The sequence below is a fragment of the Lotus japonicus genome, chromosome 6 (genome assembly GCF_012489685.1).
Source record: "Lotus japonicus ecotype B-129 chromosome 6, LjGifu_v1.2".
Lineage (NCBI taxonomy): Eukaryota > Viridiplantae > Streptophyta > Magnoliopsida > Fabales > Fabaceae > Lotus > Lotus japonicus.
Window position 1 is genome coordinate 63,993,876 of NC_080046.1, and position 10,361 is coordinate 64,004,236.

At 36.1% G+C, this 10,361-nt stretch overlaps 1 protein-coding gene across 1 annotated transcript; it reads right to left on the reverse strand.

The window, feature by feature from the left end:
• Positions 1 to 496: 496 nt before the first annotated feature.
• LOC130726903 (protein CHUP1, chloroplastic-like) lies at positions 497 to 4,271 on the reverse strand. Its single transcript, XM_057578227.1, has 6 exons — positions 2,934 to 4,271; positions 2,502 to 2,633; positions 2,221 to 2,402; positions 2,011 to 2,122; positions 1,017 to 1,151; positions 497 to 928 (listed from the first exon to the last, which is right to left on the reverse strand). Exons 1-6 carry the CDS (start codon positions 3,972 to 3,974, stop codon positions 809 to 811), a joined length of 1,722 nt encoding a protein of 573 aa, XP_057434210.1. The 5' UTR covers positions 3,975 to 4,271; the 3' UTR covers positions 497 to 808.
• Between the last annotated feature and the right edge of the window lie 6,090 nt (positions 4,272 to 10,361).

Here is a 10,361-nt window from a genome sequence, read left to right on the forward strand (position 1 = left end):
AATGGGGGTTGCTTAAATCCAGTTGGCAATTTAAGCAACGTTGCTTATTTTGAAGCATCACTGGAGCAACATGACGTGGCAGTTGAGTTGCTTATTTAAGCAACGGTTGCTTATTTTCTCTCTCCTTACTTTTGACTAAAAAATCATATTTTATCTTTCATTCATGTACTTATAGAGTGTCATTACCTTAAAATAATATAAATATAAGAGGTATAATAGGACCCAACTAAAAGTAAGCTAAGCAACCGTGGTTGGAGTAAATTCTGCTTGGGTTGCTTAAATCCTATGTGTCAGTCTGGGTCCACCGAAATAGTTTTTAAGCAACCCAACTAGCAACTATGCATTGGAGATGCTCTAATAGCTTTTCTCAACATTCTCTTCACCCCACTTTCAGAAGAAAATAAAAACATTCTACTCCCCCAAGTCCCCAAGGTACTTGAAAATAAATAGCCAGCGGTGCCAATTAATAGACAGTACAGACACAACTGCACCTTATCATTAAATCGTTGTTGTACTATTTTTTCATTTATTTCTTAGGTTCACTCAGAATTGAATTTGAATTTTCAAGGAAATCCACAACGGCAGGAAACAAATTAATGTTACTGTCTTAACAGAAATCAGTGAACTGGTATGACTGTCCTGTAACTCCTGTTTCCCTTTTCAAGCAATTAATGAATGGATGAAGTCATGAAGAGTTCCAGCACTAGTAATACGTTCATGGCTGATACTATTATCATTCTATTCACAAACAAAATGTCACTGTCTACACAACAGAAAAAGACATTTTGAAGCTAAGTTTGCTCCAGCACTAGCATGTTGCAGGCCTGTAAAAGAATTTTTGTTGCTGGCTATGGCACTGAAGATGGCATGCTTTAACTCTCAATTCTTGGAATGCCTTCATTGTCTCTCCATCAAAGCCCCCAGCAAACTGCCAAATATTAACAACTCATTACTCCAAATGAGATGGCCCTATATACTCTGTCTGTATGAGAAAGAACATGTATTGGAGGATTTACCTGATGTACTCGAAATGCAAATCTAACTCCTTGGATAATGAGCTCTTCTTCTTCAGGACCACCACCAATTGTCTCAAGCTCAGCAGAGACTCTTCTCATGTACTTCATAGCTAATTTTACCGACGCCAACTTCATCTGCCACAACATAAGGTTTTAGGTAAGATAAATGAACTCACTTAACACAACATTTGATACTTAAGTTTACCCCATCATTCTTCACAATGTAGCTAGAAAATTGTAATAGAATCTACCAATGCTATCCTATCCATGCCTCAATAGGTGTTGTCCTTTTGCTCTTTATTCTACTATCATGTAATATTTATTTTAAACACTTGGAGTGTAAGTGAAGTTATTTATCCTAGGTACCACTTGACTACTACCAAGAAAAAGAATCTCCTCTTTTTATCAAGTTAAAATGAAGCAGACAAACAGATGGATTTTAGAGATCTCGGAGTTCACATGTGCCCACAGAGAAACAGAAGTACAAGTCCAACCATTGGTTTGTCATGTTGCTACCAGCATTGCACATTTTAGAAACAGTTGTTGATTACACTACATGGCAGATAGTAAATTACACCAAGATATATTTTTTCTATTAAGGTTTGCAATGTTTTGGCAATATGTTTCCGACATAATCAGACAATAAAAAACTAGTTAACATTTGATAGATTCGATATGTATGTTGTGTTTTATATTTGATACAAGTATACATCTGAAAAGGGGAGCAGAATAGGATATCAACAACAGAAAACATTAGTACTTAATTTATTGATAGTCCTGTTTAAAACAGAACACAACCAATAAATAAATACCACTGAAGACAATTCTTCAGAAACGCATAAAACAAATTATGTGTTAATATAAAGCAGTTGAGACAACTTTTGTCTTTTGGCCATCAGTCAGTGAGACACTGAAAATATTTTGCCCTGCATTAACTAACCTATGCAGCTAAAATTAAGCACATGTAACTTCTCAATTGATACATAGAAATTACCTGGCTCACAAAACCATTATCAAGCATCCAATGTACAGGTATTAGGAAGCCTTTGTATCTATTTGTTGCTGCCTCCCTCATTCTTGAGATATTGTAAACCCCATGCTCTAATCTGTCATAACCCATTTTTGAGACAAAGTCAGTGTGTGTTCTACAAGACTCTGCATTCAATTCACATTTTAAGAAAGAAACAATCACAACTTCACTTACTTTTCCAATAGAGCCTGCATCTTCTTGAGTGCTGGACCACATGGCTGCCGAGGATCATCCCGGAAGGACGAGGCCTCGGATTCTAACTTCTTCAGATCACAATACCCAAATGCAGCCTCACGTAAAGCATCGGCTTTCTGCTCCGGCCAATCAAAGTGTTTCAGCACTGCTCTTTCATCCACCTAACAGAAAATCAAAAACAAAAAACCATTAAAAATTTCTCTTCATTAACCTCAATGCAGAATTGGAGGATAAGTATAAAGTAACATGAAATCAAATACCAAGTAGGAGAGCTCATCATCAAGCCATTTAACAAAGAGCACAGCATCTTCAATGTCGGTAAATGCAGCACCCTCCACTTCTTTGATTAAGCATCTAATAAAATCTCCTTGTGTTTCCACATCAGTTTTGATCTGAAAACAAGAGTTCAACATAATTCATTGATACTTCTTTTTCCCATTTTACCATTTCAAAAATTTAGTGAAATTCCACAAAGTGGCTCTACAATTTGGGACCATAGTTATTGTTGTGGGCTCCAAATTATCAATGTGTAGTATCTATCAAAAGTTAATTTATGGAATAATTAGTTTGTGTTAGTTAAGTAATCACTAATCAGAAATCCATTTCAAACTAAAGTAAGAACTTGACATTGACATACATAAATGCTCAGTGGCAAAACCGAAATTTTTAGCAAAACTGATAGAAACGGTTACCGCTAGCAGGTGAGTTGAGCGGTTCTCAATCTCTCCGATCATGTCCCGTGGATTTGCCGCCGACGGCGGCACCTCCGCCACGCCGGAACTCGACTCCCGCCTGGACTGCGATTCTCTCCTCATTAGAGAGTGGTAAAACTCCACAACCTCCGGTTCCCTCGTGACCTTCGCTGTGAGCCGCTTGCTTGCCTTCGGCAGCGGCGGAGGAGGAGGCGGAGGAGCAGTCTTGGACGCAGCCTTGGGCGGAGGCGGCGGTGGCGGAGGTGCTAGTTGCAGAGTTCCTTGCTCAGTAGTGACAGAGGGCGGAGAATGAGATGACGACGACGGTCTCGGCGGCGGTTTAGGAATGCGAGGCGCGCGCGATCTAGTTGTTATAACTGAGTTAGCGAGTTCCTCCGAGTCACACGGCGGCGAGTGACGCGGTTTTTCACTTTGAGCTTCAACCTGCTTCTGGTTTCCACTTGCATGATCCAACGACGCTGTTTTCCTCAAGCTCCTGATAAGACTCGACCTCGCCGTCACCTCCACCAGTCCTTGAAACCCCTGCGACGAAGCAGAGGAAGAAACGCCGTCGTCGTCATTGTCATTTTCCACCACCGTTCTGTTACTAGCGCGATCCGACGCCGTTTTCTTGAGTTCCGCTATCTCATCCTCCAATGCCTTGGTTTTCCGTTGATGCTCTGTCTTCTCCTCTTCCAGCTCCTTCATGAGCCTCTGGTTCTCTGCTTCCAGTTGTTCCAACTTCTCGGCGTTGCTTTCGAGTTCTGCGTCTTTGGAGATGATCTCGTTCTCGAGAATGGGGACAATGGCGGCGGTTTCCTTGAGGAGCTTGTACTCGAGGAGCTCGGTTTTGAGGCGAGACTCTCTCTCGCGGAGGTCCTCGACGAGGCGGAGGAGGTCGGTGACGTCGGGGGGACGGGGCTGAACCTGAGCGGAAGAGCGAGGGAAGTAGGCACCGATGGTGCGAGTGAAGGAGGATTTGGATTTGGTGGCGGAGGATGGCGGAGGTGTAGGTGGCGCTGGTGACTTGGGAAAACCCATTGCAATGTGAAGAGATAGAGAGAGTCTGAAAGTGAGAGTGAGAGTGAGAGGAACCTAACAGTAGTAGTAACCAAAGATGTCCTTGTCTGAGAGTCTGTCTGGAGCAGAGCAGAGAGAGAAACAGAAACAGCTCAAAGATTGGGGAAGCTGTGAGGAGGGAAAGTATTAATGAGGCACAAGTCACAAAATCAACTAGTGCTCTAAGTTTTTGTTTTTTGTTTTTTTATGCAAGAGATCCTCTTAAAACCTTCCCACCATGAGATTAATCTTCATCAGTCTCAAACATTATATTAAGAAGGTTGTCTATCCCAACAAAATTTTTCTATACGCACTGGCCAGAGATATTTAAACTAGTTGAATCTTGATCCGAATGTAGTGAATACTAAAAATTTCTATAAAAGTATGACTTATATGAATTGAGCTTTTGACATTTAACGTTCACTGCACTCTCGAATCAGAATTTAGATTTAAGATTTGATTTGTTAAACTATACACAATAACTTTAGTTAACTTACTACATACTAACTAGTTTAATTATACTACTATTTATTTTATTTATTTGATGTATTTCTTATGTTTTCGTGTCTCTCTACTATAATTGATTAGACTCTTGATTTTTCACTCTGGATTAAAACCTGCACTAAGAAGATTGTGTTTGACCTCGTAGAATTTCAGTGGCACCAAAACATCAAAATATATTCCACTGTTTTTTGGGTGTTATGTTTCACTAGTTTGAACCGAGGAAAGTGGAAATCCAATATTGTTTTTAGCGAGAAGACATTTCTTTCTTAGATTCAAAGGGTTTGAAAGGTGATTAAAGTCTTAAAGGTTGAAAGTTTTATTAGCATGCTTGTTGAATTGGTGGGAAACTATTTTGAATTATGATTAAAGGAAGAATCTAATAAAATCGAATGCTTGGGACAACATTTTATACCTTCAGGAAGAAGCAAAGGAAATTAAATCAGGACGTATCAAATTGTATGGAAAGGGAAGGCCACGTATTCAAGAGAGGTGGTTAGTTCATGTTTGTTAAGGTTAGTGATTAAATCATCATGGTAATAAAGTATTAAATTATGATCTAAATATTTAACCCGTAGTATATATAAGTTTGAGAAAAAAATGAATGCATATACATTGGAAATTTTTTTTATACAATCAATCAATTAGATTTTAAAGATATGTTACGTCAAATTTTTTTTAAAGTGTCACGTCAACTAATTAAATTAAAGAAAAAATTGATCTTCTGACATCCTTAAAATTTGATTAGTTGATTTTGTAAAAAACTTTGCACCGTCAATACATATAAATTAAAGAGAAAAAGTTTGATGCACCGACGGTGTAAAATTTTTTTACACCATCAACCAATTAGATTTCAAGGATGTGCCACGTCAATTAATGAAATTAAATAAAATTAGAGATTTTCTCACATTTTTAAAATCTGATTGGTTGACGGTGTAAAAATACTTTACACCGTCGGTGCATAGAAATTAAACTCTAAATTAAAATCTAAATTATTCAAGCTAAATCTTGGTGAAATCTAGATGAAAATATTTATTTAACCTTTTTTTTTTAAAAAAAAACCATGAGATAATTTTTGTCAGAAACTATTTTTGGGTCCAAGAAGATATTTACAATTAGGGGTGGCAAAATGGGCTTGGCCCACTGGGCCAGCCCGTTTGGCCCACCTTTTTTGACGGGTTGGGTTGGGATTTTGAACCCAAATTTAAAAGTGGGTCAACCCAACCCAACCCGTATTTTGGCGGGTTAATGACGGGTTGGGTTGGGTTAGCCCGTCAACCCATTTTTCATTTTTTTTTTGAATTTTTTTAAAATTTCTTTCTATTTTTATTCTTTCAGTAGATTATTTTAAGGTGCGCATATAATACGACAGACCTAAACTAAAAAAAAAATTATTTTGAAAACTCCCTTCAATGGATTCACCTATATAAGTTGTTGTTCTTATTTGTAGGTTATGTTTTGTCTAAAACTTTCATGACTACTCGACATTATATTTTATAATTGTTGATTGACTATTATTGGCTAAAGTAAACTCTTGTTGCTAGTGAGGTTACAGTTTTAAAACTTTTAATAACCACACATGATAAATATTTTTTTGTTATTGTTATTGGTGGGACTTTCTAGTTGAACTCATAACATTTAAAGATAAAGAACAAGTATAATTCCACTTTTTTCATGTGTCAACATATAAAAAGTGAAAGATTGCTTAATATTTCTCATTGCATTTCTTTTTTTATTTCACTACATTTTCTAAGTGGGCTAACCCGCCAACCCGTTTTCCCGTCAAAATATGGGTTGGGTTGAGACTTTGAACCCAAATACCAAAAGTGGGCTATCCCAACCCAACCCGCATTTCGACGGGTTAGTGACGGGTTGGGCCCAACCCGGCCCGCCAACCCGTATTGCCACCCCTATTTACAATCTTTCCCAACCTTACGTACGTACATATATAATCTTGCTTGAAATCATGGGCTAAACTTGAACTCATGGCTATATACTTTATGGGTATAGGCCTAGACAAATTAGCCCGAGTTTGTATGGGCAGGTGCTAAGATTCGATCGAAAAAACGTTAATGCAAAATAAAGACCTTTTCTAGTTGGGGAAAATATTTTGTTCTCTTATGGACTTAGCCCAGTTCACGGCAATTTCCTCACATGGTTCTTTCTCATAAATTTTTTGTTTAATACATCATAAGGCCCCTGTAATTGTAAAGGGAATTAAATCCAGGGCCTAGAAAATTTTTGCATCAAACTGGGTTCCTAATTTTTTTTTAATTCAATTAAGGGCAAAGTGTGTCAGTCTTCAATTTTATCCCAGTCATCAATTCCACGTGGCTTTTATAATTTTTTTTTAATTAAAAAAATATTTTTAATTCCAACTCAATTATTTAATCAGAAAAAAAAATTTAAAAACTTAATAAAAAATCTAATCTAATAATCCTTAACTAAACAAGAATCTAACTTAATCTAATCTAATAATCCTTATAACCAATCCCTAAGTAAAACATTTTCACCCCCAAATTAAACCCAATCCCAATCTTCCTCCAAATTGAACCCTAACTGAGGAGAGAACAAGAAAATCCATTCTTCTTCTTCTTCCCCACCCCCACCCACCCAACAAACCCAGACAAAGATTCTATGTCTGCAATCTTCCCGGAAGCTTCAACGCTGCTCACCTACTTGATTTGTTCAAGCCTTATGGAACCATTATATCCGTTGAGCTTGGGTACGACGACTCCTCCTTGTCCCCGCGACGGCATATTCTGCAACGATGACTATGACGGCATCGAGCGGCGGCGCGGTGGAGATTGAGCGGCGGTATTGGGGAGATCGAGTGGCGGTGGAGAAATTATACCCAAAAGCACCAGATGAAGACCCATTTTCTGATTGAAAATTCTGAGCTTCTTCCCCTTTTGTTCTTCAACTATTTTCTGGGTTTATTTTTGGGGTGTGATTTCTGGCATTATATATTGAAAAAGTGGATTCAAAGTTGTGAAGAAGAATGCTTCTGGGTTATACCCACGGATGTAGACTTTTTGGGTTCCAGAACAGTGGGATGAGGGTAAGAGGTTTGTGGGGTTGGTTTTTGGGTAAGGGGAAGAGATTTTTGGTGGATTGGGGTTGAAGATGAAGATGATGGGTGATGTTGAATTTGTGATTTTTTCTTGGTTTATTTCTGGATTTTTTTAGTTGTTTTTTGTGGGGTTGATTTCTTGGTAAAGGGAATAGGTTTTTGGTGGTTTGAACTTTGAGGATGAAGATGAAGATGGTGGTTGATGTTAGATTTATTGTTGATTCCAGAATTTTTTCTTTCTGAATTTGTTGTTGTTGATTCCATGGAGATGGAAGGACATAAGGATTAAGGATATAATTAGAACCAAAGTTAAATAAATTGTATTTTTTTAATATTTTTATTTTTATTTTTCTCCTTAAATAAATGAGATGAGTTGGAATTAAAAATGATTTTTTTTAATAATTTTTTAATTAAAAAAACCACGTGGAATTGATGACTAGGACAAAATTGAAGTCTAGTACACTTTGGCCTTAATTGAATTAAAAAAATTTCTTAGGGACCCAATTTGATGCAAAAAAATTTCAGGTCCTGGAACTGATTCCCTTTACAATTTTAGGGGTCTTCTGATGTATTAAACCTAATTTTTTTTTTAGGTCAGACATAGGCCGAAAAGGAGTTTCTATATATATATATATATATATATATATATATATTTTAAATTGCTTTTGAAATTCCAACTCAGGTGTAGTGAATGTCAAATATTTCCTTAAAAGTGCAGTTCCTAAGAATTCATTTCTCAACTTTAAACTACTACTTTTTACCACTGAAACTGGCACTCATTGGGTAAAAGAAGAAAATATTTTATATAATTGCACTTTTATTACTTTATGTTTAATTGAATATTTCTTGTGTTAGGAGTTGACACTTAGCTTGGTCATCCCTTAATTCTATGAGTTGAGTTTAACTATAAAATGTAATGTTTAGTGTCAGAATGAATTATCTACAATACATTCAAAAAAAAAAAGAATTATCTACAAAATTGAGTTCGTTCCTCTGCATTTTATTTTCTTTTGCTTTTTTGGTTACATCTTAATATTCTAGATAACAATTGGTGCTTTTATTCATCCTACTCATGTCACCGGTCTGATTTCATGATATGGTGTCCAACTATGATTCTCCCCACTCTTTGCCATGCATCTTATATTTTTCTTAAAACCCACACCATTTCTCTCAATCTGTCCCGTCCTATTACCCACATATCTCCCACACTACGTCCCATAATTTCCATTCTAATCAGTAAGGTATAATATAGAGGATATATGATGATATTTTGAAACACCCCATCCAATATTCAAATACATTCGTAAAATGTCAACATGTAGGTGGTTCCTATGAAATTCCTGCAAGAGGCGTACATAGTCCCTTTCTTATTCTTCAATATACATTTGTTTTTTTAGCTTTGTTTTGGCAAGTCACGGCAAAGCATCTAACCAATGAGTTGCAAATGCCTGTCTTCTTCAACTTGCAAGCATCTAAATATATATATATATATATATATATATATATATATATAATACTATCTACCAGGTGTATATATGACAATTTTTTCAATATTATAAAGTTTGCTTACCGTGTTTGGCATGTAGTAAATAGGATAGGACAAATTAAATAAGCATATATGTATTGTAGTTGCTTTGTCGTTTTCTTCAAAAATTTTCATGGATATTGCTTTATTAGGTTATAGAGTGGAATTAATAGAAAGCAAAAATTGTTGTAATAACTGAAAAAAGTACAACAATTCATTTTCTCATATAAATTGTCTTTTTTTATTTGGTGCATAGTACCTTTCTTTAAGGTGTGCCTTTTTCACATAACTTGATATGCTATACCCTGCAGTAGCATATGAGTGGTCTTTGAAGACAAGCAAGGGAAAGCCCTTACTTCACACCCATTCCTCCACGTTTTTTTTTCCACGTACTTATATCCCCTTTGAAAGGGGTGGAAACTTTGCTTGCAACATTAAAATTACGAAAACAGAACTTAGAACATATTATATTTACAATTTTCAGAGGGATGATTTTATCACTCTTGTCTAACTAAATGACAGTACTATATATTATCAATAATAGTATCTAAATTATGGGTTGAGGCACCGCCAATATTTCTTAGAATGCCTTGCAAGCCATATCCTTCTTCAATAATTGAGCAATTGCATATGATGTTACTTAAAACTTCAAAGGATAGATAGCACTACTGATAATTATCCCATGGTTTGCGGGAAAAGAAATACTACTAATATATATATATTTGACTTCACAATTTATACTAAGAAGCATGTATTCGTACGTTCATAGTATTAATTAAGCTCATCTATTGTTAATTACTATATCTGTTGTCACATTTGTCTAAATGATTTGACAAGTGATTTGGCTATATGGTTGACACTTCTACGAGGAATCTTTCAATTAATTATACACAACATCAAGAAATTCTTCAATTAATTGCACTAACATGTAAGCTAAACGTGATAGCAAGTGATGGATGAAATCTGAGTAGGAATTAAACTAATCCCTATTTTAGGTTTATTGTGTTTATAGAGTAATGACACATCTAACGTCTACGGTTTGTAGCAGTTTTTAATCGTCACAAACTGTTCAATTTATTTTTTTTATAAACTTTACAGTTAATAACGGTGTAGGTGTCGGTGTCTCACCAGCTGTTTGCAAAACCTTACCGTTGTTTAATATTTTCCCTTAGCAAAAGGATATAATAGTAAATTAAGATACATTGTGTCATGATTCCTTCACTTGTATAGCAAACAACAGCCGGTAGCTATATTCTTCCTCTCCTCTGCT

Coding starts and splice junctions, on each gene's coding strand:
- LOC130726903 (XM_057578227.1), bottom strand. CDS start 3,974: ATGGGTTTTCCCAAGTCACCAGCGCCACCTACACCTCCGCCATCCTCC. Junction 1,152..2,010: donor ATAATGGTTTTGTGAGCCAG/GTAATTTCTATG, acceptor ATGTTGTGGCAG/ATGAAGTTGGCGTCGGTAAA. Junction 929..1,016: donor TTGCATTTCGAGTACATCAG/GTAAATCCTCCA, acceptor AATATTTGGCAG/TTTGCTGGGGGCTTTGATGG.